Source organism: Bos javanicus, chromosome 29 (genome assembly GCF_032452875.1).
Source record: "Bos javanicus breed banteng chromosome 29, ARS-OSU_banteng_1.0, whole genome shotgun sequence".
Taxonomy (NCBI): domain Eukaryota; kingdom Metazoa; phylum Chordata; class Mammalia; order Artiodactyla; family Bovidae; genus Bos; species Bos javanicus.
The window spans coordinates 10,116,021-10,137,843 of NC_083896.1; the positions used below are offsets into that span (position 1 = coordinate 10,116,021).

General features: G+C 38.7%; 2 protein-coding genes across 7 annotated transcripts in view; one reads left to right on the forward strand and one right to left on the reverse strand.

Annotated features, from left to right (window-relative positions):
- Positions 1 to 8,405: 8,405 nt before the first annotated feature.
- Positions 8,406 to 15,159, reverse strand: TMEM126B (transmembrane protein 126B). The gene is made up of 5 exons (XM_061406110.1): positions 14,866 to 15,159; positions 11,430 to 11,551; positions 10,206 to 10,399; positions 9,027 to 9,138; positions 8,406 to 8,746 (listed from the first exon to the last, which is right to left on the reverse strand). The coding sequence occupies exons 1-5, from the start codon at positions 14,944 to 14,946 to the stop codon at positions 8,563 to 8,565; spliced, it is 693 nt and encodes a 230-aa protein (XP_061262094.1). The 5' UTR covers positions 14,947 to 15,159; the 3' UTR covers positions 8,406 to 8,562.
- Positions 15,160 to 15,499: 340 nt separating this feature from the next.
- DLG2 (discs large MAGUK scaffold protein 2) overlaps positions 15,500 to 21,823 on the forward strand; it is a 2,330,119-nt gene continuing 2,323,795 nt past the window's right edge. For all 6 annotated transcript variants that reach the window (XM_061406089.1, XM_061406091.1, XM_061406093.1 and 3 more), the window contains exon 1: positions 15,500 to 16,960. In XM_061406089.1, the coding sequence (XP_061262073.1) occupies positions 16,942 to 16,960 (19 nt within the window). In that variant the 5' untranslated portion in view covers positions 15,500 to 16,941. The remainder of the gene's footprint in view (positions 16,961 to 21,823) is intronic.

Genomic DNA, 21,823 nt, shown 5'->3' on the forward strand with positions numbered 1-21,823 from the left:
AAATGTGTCTTTTTTCTTGTTTTTTTTTGTATGGCTTGTTACTTTTCATTGGGACTTTAGCATTTGAAAAATCAGGCATCACTCCCAGATTTTTCAATCTGCAATTGTATAGGGAGAACTTTTTCCACTTAGCCTGGCTAGTGATTCTGGAGGCCACTCAAATATTTTCTGAGGACACATACTTTCTGTGCTTTAAGAGGTTTGCTAATTCTTCTTGAAAGCTCCTGCTGGAGGGTCTCTTTGATACCGTGTCCTCTTTGGTGCTCCAGTTTTGGATCTCTACCTAGTCTGTCTGGTAATGGAGATTGGTGCACAATGATGGTTGAGTTCTTAGATATCCCTAATCTGGCCCCTTCATTTCTGTCGGTACTTGGATTCAAATGAGATGGAGAATGGTCCCTCAGGCAGCCCCCTTAAAAGTCAGAGTTTTGAACATAAATTCTACTTGTTTCTCTCACCAGGAAGAGTATGCGAATTGAGGTTTTCCTCCTAATGGTACCACACTGTGTGGGCAGTAAGGGTTCTGGCAAGAGAAAGTGCAGTGAATTTTCCTGCCAACTTTGAGACAGTTGGCTTGGTGTGCACCTGGGGTGCAGGGTCTTTTTCAAAAAGGTCATTTTATTCACATATAGTTATTTATATATATATATATTGTTGTATAGTTGCTAAGTCATGTCTTACTCTTTGCGACCCCATGGACTGTAGCATGCCAGGCTTCCCTGTCCTTCACTTTCTCCCAGGGTTTGCTCAAACTCATGTCCATTGAGTCAGTGATACTATCCAACCATCTCATTCTCTGTCACCTTCTTTTCCTGCCTTCAGTCTTCCCCAGGATCAGGGTCTTTTCCAGTGAATCAGCTCTTTGCATCAGGTGGCCAAAGTACTGGAGCTTTAGCTTTAGCATCAGTCCTTCCAATGAATACTTAGCGTTGATTTCCTTTAGAATTGACTGGTTTGATCTTTTTGCAGTCCAAGGGACTCTCTAGAGTCTTGTCCAACACCACAGTTAGAAAGCATCAGTTCTTCAGTGCTCAGCTTTCTTTATGGTCCAACTCTCACATGTGTACATGACTACTTGAAGAATCATAGCTTTGACTATTAAGAACTTTTGTCAGCGAAGTGATGTCTCTGCTTTTTAATACACTGTTTTTTTATTTTTTATTTTTTTAAATTTTATTTTATTTTTAAACACTGTTTAGATTTGTCATAGCTTTCCTGCCAAGGAGCAAGCATCTTTTAATTTCATGGCTGCAGTCACCATCTGCAATGATTTTGGAGTCCAAAAAAATAAACCCTGTCACCATTTCCATTTTCCCCCCATCTATTTGCCATGAAGTGTTAGGACCAGATGCCGTGATCTTAGTTTTTTGAATGTTGAGTTTAAGTAAACTTTTTCACTCTGTTTCACCCTCATCAAGAGGCTCTTTAATTCCTCTTTACTTTTTGCCATTAGAGTGGTGTTTTCTGCATATCTGAGGTTGTAAATGTTTCTCCCAGCAATCTTGATTCCAGCTTGTGATTCTTCCAGCCCAGCATTTCACATGATGTACTCTGCATAGAAGTTAAATAAGCAAGGTGACAATATACAGTCTTGATGTACTCCTTTTTCAATTTTGAATCAGTCTGTTGTTTTATGTGCATACAGGTTTCTTAGGAGACAGGTAAGGTGGTCTGGTATTGTCATCTTTTTAAGAATTTTCCCCAGTTTGTTGTGATCCACACAGTCAAAGTCTTTAGCATAGTCAGTGAAGCAGAAGTAGATGTTTTTCTGGAATTCCCTTTCTTTCCCTGTGATCCAATGAATGTTGGATGTTTGATCTCTGGTTCCTCTGCCTTTTCTAAGGCAGTTTGTACATCCAGAAGCTCTTGGTTCACATACTGTTGAAGCCTAGCTTGAAGGATTTTGAGCATTACCTTGCTACCATGTGAAATAAGTGCAGTTGCATGGTAGTTTGAACACTTTGACATTTGCTTCTTTGGAATTGGAGTGAAAACTGGTCTTTTCCAGTCCTGTGGCCACTGCTAAGTTTTCCAGATTTGCTGGCATATTGAATGTAGCACGTTAACAGCATCATCTTTTAGGATATGAAACAGCTCAGCTGGAATTCCATCACCTCCAGTAGCTTTTTGGTGGAAATGATTCCTAAGGCACTTCACTTCACACTCCAGGAAGTCTGGCTCTAGGTGAGTGACCACACTGTTGTGGTTATCCAGGTCATTAAAACTTTTTTGTGTAGTTCTTCTGTGTATTCTTGCCACCTCTTCTTAATCTCTTTTGCTTCTGTTAGGTCCTTGCCATTTCTGTCCTTTATCATGCCTATCCTTGCCTGAAATGTTCCCTTGATATCTCTAATTTTCTTGAAGATATCTCTAGTCTTTCCCATTCTATTGTTTTCCTCTATTTCTTTTCATTGTTCACTTAAGAAGGCTTTCTTATCTCTCCTTGCTATTCTCTGGAACTCCACATTCTGTTGGGTATATTTTTCCCTTTTTCCTTTGCCTTTTGCTTGTCTTCTTTTCTCAGCTATTAGTAAAGCCTCCTCAGACAACCACTTTGCCTTCTAAATTCTTTTTCATATTCCTTTCTATTATGATTTATCACAGGATATTGAATATAGTTTCCTGTGCTCTTCTGTAGGACCATGTTGTCTATCCATTCTGTATCCATATTGTTTATCCATTCTGTATCCATTCTATAATAGTTTGCATCTGCTAATCCCAAACTCTCAATTTACCCCTCCCCAAGGCCCAGATCCTTGGCACCCACCAGTTTATTGTCTGTCTGTAAGTATGTTTCATAGGTAAGGTCATTTGTGTCATGTTTTAAATTCCACGTATAAGTGATATATTTATCTTGTCTGACTTACTTCACTTAGTATGATAATCTCTAGGTCCATCCATGTTGCTGCAATGGCATTATTTCATTCTTTTTTATGGCTGAGTAGTAGTCCATTGTATACATGTACCACATCTTCTTTACCCATTCATCTGTGAATGGACATTTAGGTAGTTTAATTAATTCTTACAGTATCCTCAAGACATAAATATTACTCTCCTTTTACAGATGGATAATAGGAAAATTAAACAAGTCTAGTCATTTTACAAGTCCTTTCAGGTGAAGTTCAAATGTTGGAATACTAGGTGTTGGGTCCAAATCCTTCTCTCCTCAGGAAGGAACTGGGATTTTCAAGTTTCCCCCGATAGTGTGTTATTCGGTTGGCAGTGGGGCTTATGGAAAGCCTGTTTCTCAGCTTTTCCTACATACTTTGTTGTGTACCTCTTCTTGTTTGCCTAATATGTAGTAGTTGCTCAGTTAGTTTTCTAGATTTCTTTTTTTTAAATTAATTTTTATTGGCTGTAGTTGCTTTGCAATGTTGTGTTAGTTTCTGCTCGTTAATCAGTTATACATACACATATATCCCCTCTTTTTTAGATTTCCTTCCCATTTAGGTTACTACAGAGCATTGAGTAGAGTTCTCTGTGCTGTACAGCAGGTTCTCATTAGTTATCTATTTAAACTCCAGTGTTCTTGCCTGGAGAATCCCAGGGACGGGGGAGCCTGGTGGGCTGCCGTCTCTGGGGTCACACAGAGTCGGACACGACTGAAGCGACTTAGCAGCAGCAGCAGCAGCAGCAATGTATATATGTCAATCCTAATCTCCCAATTCATCCTACCCGCTCTGTCCACCTTGGTATCCATACATTTGTTCTCTACATCTTTGTTGCTATTTCTGCTTGGCAGATAAGTTCATCTCTACCATGTTTCTAGATTCCTCATACAAGCATTAATAAACGATATTTGTTTTTCTCTAACTTACTTCACTGTGTATGACAGTCTCTAGGTCTATCCAGGTTCTCTTCAAATTGCCCAAGTTCTTTTTATGACTGAGTAATATTCCATTGTATCTATGTACAGCATCTTCTTTATCCATTCCTCTGTTGATGGACATTTTGGTTGCTTCCATGTCTTGGCTATTGTAAATTGTACTGTAATGCATATTGGGGTGCATGTATCTTCTTGAGTTATGGTTTTCTGTGGGTGTATGCCCAGAGTGGGATTGCTGGGTCATATGCTAGTTCTAGTTTTAGCTTTTTGAGGACCCTCCATACTGTTCTCCATAGTGGGTGTATCAATTTACATTCCCACTAACAGTGTAAGAGGGTTCCCTTTTCTCACACCCTCTACAGCATTTATTGTTTATAGATTTTTTCATAATGACTGTTCAGACTGGTGTGAGCTGATATACCTCATTGTAATTTTGATTTGCATTTCTGTAATAATTAGTGACATTGAACATCTTTTCATGTGTTTGTTGGCCACTGGATTTCTTTTAGAGGGATTTGCTCATGTGTAGCTATAGATTCAGTGTGTTTATGGTAGGAGATGAGTTTAAGGGCCTGTTGTGTCACCATTTTGATCTGGAAATCATTGAACCTGGTTTTATAGGTTTTATCAAATTTGGAAAGTTTTGGCCATTACTATTTCAAACATTTTTTTTAATTGCTTCTTTGTCTTAAATTATAGATATATAAGTCTACTCGCTAATACTACGCTAGTTTTTTTCAGTTTTATTTTGAAGTTGCTATTGTTATGTCTTTTAAGTTCACTACTCTTCTGCTATGTCTAATCTTGGGGAGGCTTTTAGGGGGCCTTGTTACTTTAGTGAAGCTGGTGGTATTCAGGGGTACCAAGATTCAATTATTCATACTTATTAATGATAGTATGACTTTGAGGAGGATAAGATGTTGAAAGTAGAGGAATATGCGTTATGTATATTTGGAACAATTTTTTTTTTAAATGAGGCCTAGGAAAGTAAGTGAACAGGTTCTATGAAATTCAGCCACATCTGTAGAATATAATTTCCTCATTATTAGATTACTGCTTAAGCTTGGAAATTAAAATGCTCAATAGTTTATACATGCCAATATAATTGTTCAAAAGCAAGAAGAAAATCAATATTATACAATACACTGCAAGCAATACAGTGTGATACAGTAAACACAAAACAGGATAATCACATGGCCAATAAGGCAGTTGGAGGAAATGGAGGGGGAAAAATCCAAGAGAGAAGGTAAGAGCTTATAGTTGGGACCATATCTTAGTCACTGTTATATGACTCAGGGAAAATATCAAGGAAAACAGACAAATGTAAACACATTTATTGAGCACCTTCTATAGGCCAGGTATGGTGTGGTTCCATTTTTATAACCTTACTGCAAAGCAGTCAGAAAGTTTAGGTAAATTGCCCAACATGTGGTCTACAATGTTTTTCATACACTACGTCTTAATATTAGCCGAATGAATGAATATGTATTCAAATGGAAGTTACAGATTTTCTTTGCTGTGCTTCTAATATTTCCTAGAAAAATGGTAAACTGGTGTGTGGTAATGGCAGTAACATCCTGTGAGTTGGCCACAATTTTGATTTACATGTATTAACTCATTTAGTCCTGACAACACTATGAGGTAAGTAGTCTTTATTTCTCATTTTACAGATGAGGAAACTGAGGTGCAGAGAGGTAAAATAGCTTATTCAAAGTCATCCCATTGGTGCATAGTAAGGCCAGGATCTGAACTTTGAGAAGGGAGCTCCAGGCTGTACTTCACACCTCTGAACTATCTTGCCTCTAGAGACTTGCTGCCTTTCTTCACTGTGGTTCACTTAGTTTTACCTTTGGGCTCAGGCTCAGATCAAGATTTCCCTAATTCCCCTTTATGGCCTCTTACAGAGACTTTGACAAGTACTGCTTCCCAAAGCCAGAGGAAAATATTGACATACTTCCCTACATTTTCTATTGTATAAAAGGCAAATTGAAGTCATGGAGTAAGGGACAAATCTCTTCTGTTTTCAGTTGGCAAGGGAAGTGAACATATAAGTCAATCTTGCTATTTCCCAGATGACTATCTCGGCATCTGAAGAAGCAAAATACCCAGAATTTACAGAGAATTTATTTGATTTACAAATCAAATGGGTCAAAGGCGTGAACAGAAAATTCACAAAAGAAAACAAGAGGCCAGTACCTCTATTTCATAATCAAATTTAGCTAGATTCATTTTTATGCTTTTTTCCTCAAGATTGGAAAACTTTAAAAAGATTGATGTAGCTGAAACTGGAGAGGGATAGTCAGGAGGTAGAGGGGTGAGAGACAGTGAAAAGGTAGTGGGATCGATGGATTATAGATTCTGGTAAAGCGAAGTATGTGGTGTGAGGAGGAAAAGATGGGAAGGACGGGAGGTAGTGACCAGAACATGGAGTTTTATAACTGACAATGTGAAGAATTTGAGTTTATTGATAACGATAAGGTCTAGAGAAACAATTTGATAAAAATACATGCCACTTTATGTAGGACTTCCCAGGTGGTGCTAGTGGTAAAGACCCTGCCTGCCAATGCAGGAGACCTAAGAGATGTGCTTTGATCCCTGGGTTGGGAAGATCCCCTGGAGGAAGGCATGGCAACCCACTCTAGTATTCTTGCCTGGAGAATCCCATGGACAGAGGAGCTTGGCAGGCTACAATCCATGGGGTCACAAAGAGTCAGACATGACTGAAGTGATCTAGCATGCACATGTGTATGTAACTTAAGAGTTCCTAGTAGCCAGATTAAAAAAAAACAGCAGATAAAATCAATTTTAATGTGTTTATTTAACCCAGTATATCCAAAAGAGTAACATTTCAACATGTAATCAAGATTGAGATATCTTGCATTCTTTTACATTGAAAATCTTTAAAACTTAATGCGTATTTTACACTTACAATGTATCTCAATTTAGACTAGTCACATTTCAAATGCTCAGCAGCCACAAATGACTAATGACTATTATATATTGGATGGCACAGGTCTAGAGTATGACCATGGGAATAAGTGGTATGATAGAGACACCAAGGTGTTGAAAGGGTCACCTATGTGAATACTGGAATCACTAAGAATGTTTTTTAGTCACTAAAAAGCACATATTAGACTTATATGAAATGAGTTGGAAAGCTAAGATATATAGTGAAGTGAAAATTTCCAGTATATGTATGGATAATACCATTTATTTAAAAATATGTAAATTACAAAGGAAGACTATAAGGAAAGAGTCGTGCTAACTTAGTAGTTACCCCTGGAGAATGGAGTAGAAATAGGATGGAGTGGGTGTGAAGGGGGACTTTCATGTCTCACTTTTTATTCTTCTGGATCATTTGAATATCTCACAATGAGGTTTTCATGTACTTGTTGCTTAATAATTTTTAAGAGTTAATATTAATACCATTGATGTAGTTATCTGCTTGACTTGGCTCCCTCTCTCCCTCCCTTCACCTGCCTTTCCCTCAGTTTCAAGTATCATGAATTATTCTGAGAATAGAAGCCGAATGGCTTACTGGCCATTTTTTTTTTAATTAGTAGGAGTGTATGTGTTTCAGATTGTTATATTTGATGCTGTAAAGCACCTTGTTAAGATTTCCATTTCTGCTGTAGGTTGCCTGGGGCCTCAGATGACCAAATCCTTAAATCTCAAGATGAACATGATTAAGACAGAGAATAAGCTGTGAGATTCCATTGCGTGTCTTGTTCATCAGTGTTCATTTCTGGTACTAAGTTTCCTTAATTAAATGTGTAGCTCAGGAGTGCTGTAGCAGACTTAAGCAGCATGCTGTGACCTCCTTTAGATTAACCTTCTTGAGGGCAAGGACTGAATCTTTGTACCCCTGGTACCAGTATTAATAGCAAATAGATACTCAATAAATGTTCTTTCTTTCAAAAATATTTATTTGGCTGTGCTGGGGCTTAGTTGCAGCACATAGGATCTTTAATCTTCACTGGGGCAAGCAGGACCTTTAGTTATGGCATGTGAAGTCTTTAAGTTCCAGCATGTGGGATCTAGTTCCCTGACCAAGGGATCAAACCCAGACCATGAAATATTCCAATGGCTGTCTGCCCTGGGAGCATGGAGTCTTAAAAGTCTCTAGACCACCAGGAAAGTCCCAATAAATGTTCTTTAAATAGCATAGTGAATTTGTTAATGATTAAGAGCTACTAAGTATACTGAATGAGAGTTCAGAGGAATGGGCTGTTACGTTATTTCTATATTGATTTCTTGTGAACTTTCAACTTTCCCTTCAAAATTTAGGACAATGTCACTTTTCGCCATAGCTTTCCCTTCTGCACAAGTATTTAACAGCTACATCCTCAGTATGCTCACACAATTACAGGTATACCTCTCAAACCCTCTCATGCTGTGTGTTCACATTTCTAATTGTGAGTTTCTTCTGGGTAAGGGCCATTTCTTATTAAAAGTAACACAATGCCTGAGACCTAGCAGGTGCTCCATGTTTATGAATGAATAAATATATAAATGTATAGATTAGACCCTGGGGCCTCAAGCCCATTTCCATATATAATAACGAAACAGAGACAAAATCTACATTTATTTACTATTTATTGAGCACCTGCTGTATACTGGGCAAAAGGAAAAGAGACAAACTGTCTATCCAGAACTATTTTTTTAACTCTTTCAGCAATGCCTGAGTCCTTATAAAAAAGTTCATTCAGCTGATTTAGTGTCCATTCATTCTTCAGTTAATCTTCATGAACAGTTTTCTCAAGTGTACTTTCAAATATTGCATAGTGCTGCAGACCATGAAATATTCCAAAGGTTGTCTGAAGGATGAGAGGGATCACCATTGCTTTTATCTCCGTATGACAAAGCAGCAGCCAATAAAGTAAAACCCTTCCTTTTGGTGGCATGGGAACAGTATGATACCTAAAAAGGAAAAAGAGTTAAGGACTTCGTCTGGATGTAAATTCTATGGAACATTTGTTGATTTCTCCTAAATTGATCATTTCTGTTCTAGATCTTTCATGTAGAAAGCAAAAAGGGTTAAAATTAGCTATTTGAAATATGAAACCATGATATCTTAATTAAAATGTGTCACTGGCAGCTAAAGAATAAGGAGAATTTATTAACATTAAAAAAAAAATTTGGAAGTATGGAGGTAGGGAAGGGAGGAGAAAGAAAAGAAGGAACAAGAAGATGGACTTACTTGAATGCCAGACGTCCATTTTTAGAAAAAGCCAAAGCAGTGGGATATAAAACACCACATGCTATGCCAATCAGTGAGCTTCTAAGAACACAATTTTCCTGGCTTATGTTACCTGGAAAACAAAAGTAAATTTGGCTATTAAGAGTCTTGGGTTCTTATACTGTACTTATTTGCATTGTCCTCAACCACAGCAAAATAGTTGAAAGAATGCTAGAAATTCAGTGTATGGTACAATATACTGAATGCATCAAAAATTTTAAATGTTTTTATTACACTTTATATAAGGATAAGCTTACTTCTTACTTATACAGCTGGTGCAAAAGCAATTTCACAATGAAGAATATTAAACTAGCAGACCAGATATCTGGATTCCAGATTAGTACATTTGCATTGTCTGTATATCAGTCATGTGCTAGGGATACAGTGTAACACAACAGACCCAACCACTGATCTTCAGGTCAAGTCTACTAAGAAAGAAATGCATTAGACAAATACTTAAACGTGCACATGCTTTGAAGGTAAAATGAATAGAGAATGTATGGAGAAACTTAACCTGAGGGAATCAGAGATTTCCCTGGAGATGAGGTATTTAAGCAGGTACCTGATGAACAGGGATCATGGGTTCCATCAATTACTAGCTGTGAAACTTAAAGTACGGGAAGTAACTTAGGAAGTTCCTGAAGTTCCTCAGGAAGTAACATCAGACGCCCATAATATACCAGATACTATGCCAGGCATTCAGCATACATTATCTTAATTTTTAAAACAATCCTGAGGTAAGTACTATTAGTCCTAATTCATAGATACAAAACAACTGAGTCTCTTAAAACAAGCATGTCTCTTAAATGACTTGCCCAGTGTCACAAAACTTAAGTGAAATATGTAGTATACCAAAGCCTGCTTTTTTTCTAGTACATTATGTTGCTTCTTAGTGTACCTGAACCTGTCTCAGCTTAGTATCTTACCTGTTAAAAAAAAAAAGCCACAATACTATTTTTCCTGTCTGATTAGGAAGACTATTGTGGCATTTAAACAGGACAATATATGTGAAGGTACTTTTGTTAGTGGTAAAGAAATATACACATGTAAGGGATTATTATCAGCAGTAGCAACAGTATATGTTAATGAGTAATTTTACTTAGATATAAACACATGATATGCTAATGAATTTAAAATTACCTGAACACAAAGCATCTGTTACAAGAAGCTTATAAGAAACTATGGTAGACAAAAATGGAAGTGCAGTCAATGATGCATATGTCTTCAAAACATCATGCGTGACCTTGAAGCGATGTCTGAAAATGAAGTTTGTCAACATTCCAGAGAAAGCAGCTGTTGTTCCAAAGGTCAGTGTTCCATATATATTTAAAGTCCTAATTGGAAAAACGGAGTGAAAGTTAAGTTCAACATAATACTCTTCTAACAGATATATCCTTTCCTGTGTAGTCATTCGTTATTATATATTTATGCAACATCACATTTTTCTTAAGCATTTACTCTGTGAAAGGTATTTTCTTTGTGCTAAGGCTGGAGCAGTGAATAAAGCGGGGAAAAAAACAAAAAAATCCCACCCCTCATGGAGATTGCGTTCTAATGAGAGGATAATATAATTCTCTTTCTGAGAACAGTGTGGTTCTAAGATGGAGCTCTTTTAAAGAGAAATAAATTTTGGCCAAAAATAAGGATCAGTACTTCCAATGTAGCCAAATTTTATAAGCTAGCTAAATCCAAGAATACTGTTCTTTCTACTGTAAGAATTAATTTGCTTAAGGTCATCTGAAAAAAGTTGTTGACATTTGGTTAGGTCTTCTAGAAAATAACTATTTAAGTAGTCCAGATACATTTAAAGTATTTCCAAAACTTCAAATAAACTTGAAAGATCTAGTTTTGCTTATTCTGACTCATACCTAAATCCAGAAATGTTGAACAATTCAGATTAATGTCCATTGATTTTATTCTTGAGCTCTATTAAAATCTAAAAGTCAGAATGGTAATGTGAGACTATATGTACATCATGGAATCCTGTATTCCTTTTTGCTGAGCTCAGCAGTGTGGCTGAAGTAAGAAATTCTAAACTGAATTTAATTATAATCGATAATTAATGTAAGTAGTCCTCAAATGGTGTTCTCTTGATTACCTTTAATTAAAATATGCTTATTGCACAGATAACATTTCAACAATTTGAGAAACAAAGGAATTTCAAGAGACAAATTATCCAGTCTCAGTATTGTAACAAACGGCTATTTTCATCTGCTCATGTTTCCCTCCAGTTCTTTTTTTAAAAAAAGCTTTCTTCATAACCAACTCAGTACAGTTAATAGGATCTTAGATACCTAGAAACCATGGCAATACAGAAGATCTACAAATAAAGTTATTGACTTTCAGTCTGGGTGTGTCTCTTACTTTTCTTTTCTAAGGCATTCAATTTTTTTTTCTATGATTTCGATGACTACTGGTTTGCTGAGTTTTGCATCTCCTAGAGAAGGCCTGGACTGACCATGTGTGTATGTTGGTATCTTGATGTCCTGGAAAACACAAAATTCAGAACCATAATAGCTAATGATGTTAATAGTAAATCTTATAAATTCTACAGATTCAGATTAAAAAACATTTAGACCCTAGTAAAGTATCAAGTACTGTCATCTGCTTTCACATCCTTTGTTAATTCATTCATTGTTTAGTGGGCTCTTATCTTTTAGACAATGGTTTTTTGATTCATGTAATAACTTTGAGAAGCTGGTAGGAAAATGGTCATCTCTACTTTTATGGATGAGACAAACAAGGTTCAGAGAGGTTGACTTGCCTTAGGACTTGATGTAGAAGGATTAAGTTACTCAGGTATTTTTGTTTTCCTTACAGTTTTCCCTGCAGGTAGCCAGGCCTGTTGTAGTTCTCCACACTGTAGCTTTTTCAGAGCTGAAAGTAAACAGTAGCTACCTGTTGACAACCATTTTTATCCTCTGTCTCATGAAAGCCCGAGTTTTGGGGATTATGCTGGGTTTGTTGGAGAGGTAGGAGCAGGAGTTTCTTTGGAAACCCGTGAGAGAGAACATCAGGAGGAGGGACACCTTCCAGACTAGGAAGAGGCAGTGGATGGCTACCTTGGATTATGTAAGTTACATATCTAGCTCGTGAGGAGCACCTGGGGCGGAAGTAGGGCCTTTGCTGGAAACTGTTACATGGTAATATCAGGGGGCCTGGTCCTAAGGCACTGGACTCCAAGGTTGGAAAGTTCCTGTCTCCCAAGTGTGATGCATAGACAGTTGCTAATATTGAGGGACCATGAGGTTTGGCCAGTAGCATCTTAACATAAGGTGAAAGTTGCTCAGTCGTGACTCTCTGCAACCCCATGAACTATACAGTCCATGGAATTCTCCAGGCAAGAATACTGGAGTGGGTTGCCATGCCCTCTTCCAGGGGAATCTTCCAACCCAGGGATCAAACCCAGGTCTCTTGCATTGCAGAGATTCTTTACTGTCTGAGCCACCAGGGAAGCCCAAGAATACTGGAGTGAGTAGCCTATCCCTTCTCCAGCAGACATTCCCAACCCACAAATCAAACTGAGGTCCTCTGCATTGCAGGCAGATTCTTTACCAACTGAGCTATCAGGGAAGCCATCTTAACAGAAACCAGTGGTTAAAAACAAAACAAAACAAAACTAGGCTTTCAGAAAGGACCCTTTTAAAATATTTTGCTCTGGGTAAGACTCTCAGATTTTTGTGAAAAGTCTTAATAGTATTTGTTACATCATTTGGCACACTGGCATTATGGGATTCCAGATTAGCTAGTGAATAGATTAAAAAAATCTGTGTCCTTCACAATTTATATGAATCCCTATGTTAACAACATTTGTGGTCAAGGGCAGACTCATAAGTCTCAAATTTCAGGAGTCCTGGGCAAGAGAATCAGAGTGGATTAAACATAAAGGACATAGAAGAGACTTAGTAAGATTTTAAACCTTTCGTGTGCACAAGAATCACATGAGCAGTGTACTTGACGTGCTGTCTCTTGAGCTCCCTATTGAAATATCTGGGCTCAGCAGGAGTAAAGTCCAGAAATCTGCACCAGTGATTCTGATGCTGGTAGTCAAATGGACACATGTTGAACATCACTGTAATGTGAGAGTTGGACTGTGAAAAAAGCTGAGCGCCGAAGAATTGTTGCTTTTGAACTGTGGTGTTAAGATTCTTGAGAGTCCCTTGGACTGCAAGGAGATCCAACCAGTCCATTCTAAAGGAGATCGGTCCTGGGTGTTCTTTGGAAGGAATGATGCTAAAGCTGAAACTCCAGTACTTTGGCCACCTCATGCGAAGAGTTGACTCATTGGAAAAGACTCTGATGCTGGGGCAGGAGGAGAAGGGGACGACAGAGTATGAGATAGATGGCTGGATGGCATCACTGACTCGATGGACGTGAGTTTGAGTGAACTCCAGGAGTTGGTGATGGACAGGGAGGCCTGGCATGCTGCAATTCATGGGGTCGCAAAGAGTCAGACATGACTGAGAGACTGAACTGAACTTAACTAATGAAAGGTCGATTCAAACATATCAACATCCTGAGGGCGACTGGATGAGATGGTTGGATGGCATCACCGATTCAATGGACATGAACTTGGGCAAAGTGGGAGATGGTGAGGGACAGGGAGGCCTGGTGTGCTGCAGTCCATGGAGTCACAAAGAGTCTGATACAACTTGACCACTGAACGACAACAATCAACGTCGTGAAGGTATGGGCTCTCTTGAATATTTGTATGGTATTAAACAAAGAGTAATAATGGACCAGTTTATTTCCCTATCAGTGAAGAACTATAATCGAGCCAGTTCTTTTTCTTTAAATTATCTGGGAAGACAGGAAAAAAAAAAAAAAAAAATTTTATAAATTCCAATTTCTCACAAACTAGATTTAATCTTTTGCCTCTCTGACATCTAAATGGCAAATGGAAGAAACAAGATAGCAATATAGACAGATTCTATATCGAATCCATCTAATGTACATGAAGGCAGATGTCAGTAGCATGATAACCAGAAACTTGGGAAAACTTTTTGTTTCCCTGTCATTCAATTCACTGAAGTCCCTTATTACTCACAAAACTTTCAGACAATGCCGTGTACCAACTTCCTATCTCGTCTACCTCAGTATATAGTGAACACAAACATCCAGAATTAGGATCCTAAAATACTGAAACAGGACAGCAAATGTTTACTGGATACCTAGTTTTCCTAAGGCACTGTTATTAAAGCAGAGAAATATACTGATAACTTCCTGACAAGTTTTACAAGTACTGAAATGTACAGATTTTGCTATAACGCACATTTCATCTAAAAAGTAACGAGTTCAAGGCCACTCAACTGGTCACCACGATTCAATTACACCAGTAATACTGCATCGTGCAAGTTTATAACTTTCAAAGTATCTAATGGTTTTGTAGTGCTTTTATGTGTATCAATTCACTTGACTTTGAGAATTTTATTCATCAATCATTCATCTTTTGCTCAAACATTCACCTGGTATTTGAAAGTCCCCCAGTTAAGCAAGATGTAGTCTTGTCCTCAGAACCCACTACCAGGGCAGAAGTCAGGATAGAATGGCAGGGGGTTTAAAGTACAAAGGCCCCAGGCAAGAGAAAACAGGCTCCATCATTCAGGACTAAAGTTTAGGTCTCCTTCTTTCTCCGCACCTCTTTTCACAGCAACTGGGGATTTAAACGTGCCTTGCATGGAGTTGGGGAACTGTCCTGTTTAGACTTTCAGGTTCCTTTTATGCGCATCATTTCAGAAGAGTGCGCCAGCACTTGAGGTCGCAGAAATCACGGGCCTCAGCACCCTGGGTTTCCGCCTACCTTAGGCACTTCCGCAGCTCCCACCGGCACCACACCGGCAACCCGCACGTCGTCTCCAGCCTCACGCCCGAGCGCCGCCATCTTGGCGACTCACGTGACTGGCGGTGGGCGGGGACGCAGGGCTCTCGGGTCCGGAAGGGTCGCGGGCTCACGTCTACCGCCCTCAGCCCCGGCCCAGTCAAAAGCCGCGCCCTCCGTCCTGGTTGTGATTGGGCGCGGTGTCTGGAGGCGCTCATTGGCTTCAAGGAGAGCCGGACGCCCGTGGGCCCGCCCCCCGCCCCCCGCCCCCCGCCCCCCGCCAGGCCCTCATCCCCGGCTTCTGCTATTTGTGAGCTTGGCTCCCTCGTTCTCGCATTCTGAGGGAAACGTGGACCCGTCCTCGCACACAGAATGTGGCTGCGCGTGTTTCTCTCCTCAGGACACCTCCGTTAGCTGTGGCCGAGCTGCCCGCCCCCTTCACTTCTTCAGGGTGCTCGCCCCTCTGGCCCAGCCCGTGTGTTAAGGCTCCAGCTTCTCGGGCACCTCCTCCCTAGAGCCCCCAACCGGCCGCCGGAGCAGCCCCGAGTAGCCTCCTCCCCTCACAGCCGTCAGCGTCTCCTCTTCAGTCTCTAGTCCCCTCACATGCCATCCGTTTACCCCGCTTGGGAAGGGGCCGGAGAGAAATTTGCCCCTCCACTCCCCTAGAAGACCCCCCTTGCCAGCCGATGTTTCGAGGTGGGGGTGAAGGGGGCGCTGCGCGAAGGCCTGGCCCCTTTTGTGCACGTTCAGTGCCCGGCAGTGTCTCCCAGACCAGCAACCCCCGACCCTCCCGTCTCCGCGTCTTAGAGAAGCCAGAATCGCGAGTTATATAATTTCTAGTGTTGCTGTTTCTCCTGCCTGAGGAAACACTTCATCGCGTGGAGGGGTGCGGGACGTTTCTGTGCTCATCTCTCTAAGAACGGGGTGTGGGCAGAGGGGTGGCCGGCGGTAGCAGAGGGATTTCTGGTCTTTTCTGCGAAAGGAAGGTGGGTAGTTTGGAGAGAGAGACTGAGAGAAAAAGGGTGGATGTGGAAGCCACGCAGCCGAACTCTCTCCCGTTTAGGAAACCGCAAACCGTTTGCCCAGCTTATGCTCACATGCCTAATACTACTACAGCGTCTCAGAAAACACCTTTGGGGGAAGGTCTGACTTGTCTCGAGCAGTCTCACTGTTTTTTCCTCGCCGGATAGGGAGCTGCCTGGATGCGAAGAGATGGCATGATTTGACTGACTCCAGTGTGAAGAGATCTTCGCCAACTCATCCTGCATCAAGTGCCCATTGAGTAGCACTGTCACTTTAATGTCTCCATGCCAAGGGATTGCTTTCCTTCTTTCCAATCCTCTCGGTTAATACATGGGAGGATCAGAATCAGAGGGGCATTAAGGATCAAGCCTGAGGGGCTTGGAGAGCACAGAAGAAAAAAAAAAAAATGAAAGTGACAGCAAGCTGGATCCTGTCTCACTGAGGGGGTGAGGTCCGGAACTTCGGGTCCAGTAAATAGAAAAGGGCCTTTCAGTCTGGGTTCTGCCCCCAGAAAACTGTCCAAACTCACCCCACCTATTTTAGAGACCATTAAAGAGGTTTTAAAAAGTATTTTGGAGAGGTGAGGGTTTAAAATTTTTCTCTAAAGAATTTGAGGGTCTTTATCATCAACCAGTTCATCTTTGATCATGTGTTGAGTAATGAGACAGCTGTGTAAATTTGTTTTGTGCCTTAATTGAGTTAGTCATTGAACTCCAGAGATATTGCTGCCTGAAGAGGAGTTTTAATAATGTTTTCTATGCTTACAATAATTTTCTTTTTAAGCAGAATAACTATTTTAGAAGCATTGAAAAACTTGAAAAACTCAAAAGCTGTTTTTCTTTAAACTCCTTGGGCACTGTCAAAGTTTGTGGGAAAAAATACATCATTTTTTCTTTATTTGGAAGAGAAGACTGCCTGGATTTCAAACAACCAAGAGGTTTGCAACAGTTACCTGGCCCTTGGCCTCCATCCAGCTGGATCAAGTCGAGACCTGAAAAGAGCTCTTGAATCCTGTGGCATTGGAAAGACCCAAGAATGCCAGTCAAGAAGAAAGGTGGGCTATGAGGTTTCCTGTATATGTTTGTCCTTTTTCTTGGTTCTGGTATTTGCAATTTAAATTGTATTCCATTTGAGAGTAAAGTTTTGCTTGGGGTGTAGTTCTTATAATAATGTCTTTTCTGTGGTGCATCATTCAGTTAATACTGTTTTGCTAAAAGAAAGTGAAGTAGGGCTGTCCTATTTAATTATAGACATTTGTGGTTTCCAAATCAGGTGGTCTAAATCACCATTTTGTAATCAGCGAAAATTTGATACCACAGGTTTGGGACTTTCTTTCCCTTGTTTTCTTAACTTGTTAAAGATGACTTTTACATGGTCTTTAAAAAAGAAACATGCACAGTGCAGCTCTTCTTTATGGCTTAAATATTTATCAAGTGAATTACATAGTTGTAAAAGGTAACAAAGTTGCTTGCAGTGTACACAATTGTAGATTATCTTTTGATTAAGAATAGATTTTATGTTTGGATTTACTCTGGTGTAAGTCTTCCCTTTTGTGGTAAATCACAACTTTGGTAACTGCTGTGTATACATTATCCAATAACATTACTGGCAAATTTCCCAAATGAGGTAAACACTGGACTCCTCCCCCACCAGTTGATCAAGATCTGGTGAGTTGCTGAAGTATCGTATATACACCTTGGGATTCTCTTTAGCCTAGATCTACCTCAGGTGAACCTTATTTCTAAGGATCCTTGTGAACCTAGGTTTTTTTTTTTTTTTTGACGTGGTATAGAAAACCAAATTGACTATAAAATAGTTTTTTTTTTTTAATAGTTTTAAACTAAAATTTGTATCAACACTTTGAACTCCACTGTAGTAGACTAGTGTAGATCCAAATGTTGACCGGTTATGGGAGTTCCTGCAGTCTAAAACTAAAGCTTAGGATGAAGGTTAAGGTACAACCTGGCTCTGTATGATGTTTAATCATACCTGTGGATTTGGAAGGTATACTGAGGAAACTTAAAATCAGATTCTTTATCCAACTGGTGTCTCTGGAGATGGGCAATGATATATAATACCTGTGAAACACCTAGACATCTAGTACACTGGGATTTTAAGACTGGGCTTGTTTCCTCCCCTTGCTCTCCTCCATAATTACTGAGAGAAGTAAACTCTCCACGAAGTTTTGGAGCTACTTTTGCCCAGACTTGACATCATTGGTTTATTTAGAACAAGGATGGTTTGGGAAATATAGCCAATAAATGGTATGTCTCTTTGACTTATTTGGCATGCAGGGTATTTTTATTCTTTCTACCATTTATTGTGCTGTAGTTAGTATTCCTTTTGGATTTGTTTTAAACTAGTAATTGAATTAAACACTGTGTGTGTGTGTGTGTGGTGTGTATGTGTGCGTGTGTGGTGTGTGTATGGAGAATGAGGGGGTGAAAAGGTATCTGGGAAGAGAGATGAAGAAGGGCACTGATATTCTAGGTAAAACTTAACTAATCAGGGTGAACTTAAGGTTTCTAAACCCAGCAGACTGAGGTTGTTAAAAGTTCCTACCTTTAAAAGAAGTTATAAAAATTGCTGATCCATTATTGAAAACTACTTTAGGAGAAATAATTTATTTCCTTCCTCCTTCTCTCTTCTTTCGTCCCTTTCTCTTCTCTTAAAACTGTTAGTACTAAGATATATATTTTAAATATTATAGACCACTAACCAAACAAGTAACGACAGGTACATTATATTTTTAATTAGCTAAGCTTACTGTCTGTACTGTTCTATAACATACGTAAAACAAATACTTGAAAGTATAACCTAGATTTATTCTGCAGGGAGCACAGTCCTCTGTCATCTTAAATCTTTTTTTCTTTCTTCATTGTTGTTGCATGTAGCTAGGATGGAAGAGTTGGCTTCATGTAATTTTAAGCAATAACTATCCTCATAGAACCATGTTTATACATTGTTGAATATATTCTTACTACAATAAGAAAATTTCATAAGACAGATTTTTCACTTGTGAAACATTTTGTATGTTATTGTGAAAGTAGAGAGTGGTTGCTCTGATTGGTAACGTGAACCATGGTGGGAAGTGGGAGTGGGTGTTACATCTCACTAAGTACATTTTTCTTTTCTTTTTTTGCTGTTCCCCGACCAGGGATTGGACCCATGCCCCTGCAGTAGAAGCATTCTTAACTCCTGGGCCACCAGGGAAGCCCCTAAGTACATTTCTAGCTGCTATTCTTGACTGTTCTTAGATAAGCCAAAGCTACTGTATCTCAAACCCCTATATTCACTGCTAGTTTGTTTTATGACATTACTTAACTACATCTTACACTCACTTGCTTCACATTTTTATAGATTTCAGTTTTATCAACAGAACATGTCATTTCTTCTTCAGAGATATTTTTCTCCCAACAGTTGCTTTTCATTCAGAATTCTTTTTTCTATGGTAGTAATTTGATTTGCTCCCAGCTAAGCCTTTTTGATATCTTTGACCTATTTTAAATTCTGAAAATTCAGGGCTGATCCAAGATAAGTTGTATCAGCATTCTCTGATATGATGCAAGATCATGATGTATAGTAAGGGGCTATTTCAGCAAGACTTATGAATTGATCTGATTTCATGTTAGATTGATGCAAGAAATAAAAGTTAATGATAGCTGTGTTATACCCTGTGCTTTTTGCAGAAAGCTGCTTTTTTAATGATAACATATGTTTCAACAGAATTTTTTAGTACATTGCAGTACATTTTTTGAGCAATTTTTTTGTTCCCTTTATTGTCACTAAACGTGGGGAAAAAAAATCAGTGCTTTTAATACTTTGAGACCAATGCTTATTTCATTTCTCTGTTTTTAAAATATTGTGCTATTCTGTGCTTCTTTTAAATTGGTATAGAAGTGTATCTGATGTTATTAATATACATGACATTTTATTTCCTTTGACTTCTTCTTTTGCAACTGTTCTTAGTGATGTAATGGAGTATGTATGCTATCTAGTGAAACTTAAACATGATCATTTTCATAATTCATTGTTTAGACATTGTTCTTTTTAAAGGAAGTTGAAGAATGTTGTGTAATTGGAATCCCAAGAGATGATATTGCCATGTATCATGCCATGTATCATTCTTGAAATTGAGATTGTTGTTTCCTGGGCTTACACTCTTTCCTATTGGTTGACTGTATACTTCATAAAAGTGTCATTTCTGTTTTTCTCCTTTCCCCTCCTCCTGGGAAGGAAACTTATAACTCTTAAGTTTATTGTTTCCTTAAAGTTTTCTTGTTTCCTGCACTTTGTGGCTTAACTTCATTTTTGTAGGATCTCACTATTTTATATTTGCCTTTCATTATCTGGGTATGGACTTCCCTGGTAGTTCAGTGGTAAAGAATCTGCCTGCCAATGCCAGAAACGGGGGTTTGATCCCTGGGTCAGGAAGATCCCTTGGAGAAGGAAATGGCAATCCACTCCAGTATTCTTGCCTGGGAAAGCCCATGGACAGAGGAGCCTGGTGGGCTACAGTCCATGGGGTGGCAAAAGAGTTGGACATGACTTAGCAACTAAACAACAATAATAATCTGGGCATACTCTTTTTCTATCTCTAGCTTTTCTTCAATTATTAAAATAATTTCATTTGATTATCTAAAAAGGGGAAAATATGTAACTAAATTTATTGGCTGTGAGTAGCTATTTTATCCCTTTTGTATATACTTCACCAAGTTTTTGTTTGAATTTTTGTGTTTGCCATACCAGGGTTATTATCCAGATACTTTATTCCATTTCAGAAAAACTTGTTTTTTCATTTTCCAAGCTAGTAGAATTCAAGAGTTAAGCCCCAAATCTTCCCAGAGAGGGATGGGAAAAGGCAGTTTTCAGACTTTTGTAATTTCTGTAAATTAAAATAAGATAACTTCCTAAAGATTTTCTTAAATTTGAAATCCTTCAAAAGAGTCATCTTGACCTTGGTTAAGAGAGTTATTAAAAGTCATGAAGCCACAGACTCTTGATGTTGGAAAATAATTATCAATCCAGGAGGCATCTTGGAATGATAAGAGATCATTCTGGAGAGAAAAATAGAAGAATATTCTTTGTATTAAAGTACTGATTGAGAGTATGTTATGAAGCAAACAGTAGGCATCGTTCTAAAATTGTTAATTGAATTTATTTTGTAGTTCTTATGTATAGGGAAAGTTGCAAATGATATGCTAATAAATTGATACCATACACTATTTGAACTGTTAGGTTTTTGGGAAACTGTCCAAGTGCTCCATTCATGATAGAATATTTGATCTTTCTTTTAGGCCTTTGATTGGTTACATCTTTGGATAGAAAAGTCTAGTCAATGAGAAGATGTACACAAAATATTGGACTTTTAAAACATTGAATTCACATGTTTCACTCATTTATGCCTTTGCCAAACAATTAATTCCTCACTCTTCTATAACAATACATTCCGTAAACTGTAAGGATGTTCTTTCCTCTTTCTTAATTATATACTCTCATTATATTCTCTTATTTCTTAATATTTACCATGTAGCCACACAAGTGGCTACAAAACATATGTTTTTAGTATAATGCTGAGGTGCATAAAATCTTTTTTTTTTAAACTGGGGCAAGAGGACATGTCCCCGAGCTATAATTCCTGCTCAGGAATTTGTAGCAGTCAAGGCACGAGGGCTCTGTATCCTCAATGTAGGTTGCTTTGTCAGCAAAGGATCATGAGTTTTACCTCAGTCATTCTGAATTCCAGGTAGTAAGCTTTCTGCATAGGTTTAGTTTTTAGTTTTACAAAGCTATTTCAAGAATTATGGCCCAATCACCTCCATTATGAAACATTTCTCCTGGCCTCATTTGTTTTAGGATTGAAGATTCAAGTGGAAATGATGTATTATAAAGTAGAAAATCCTGTGAAAATAAATTA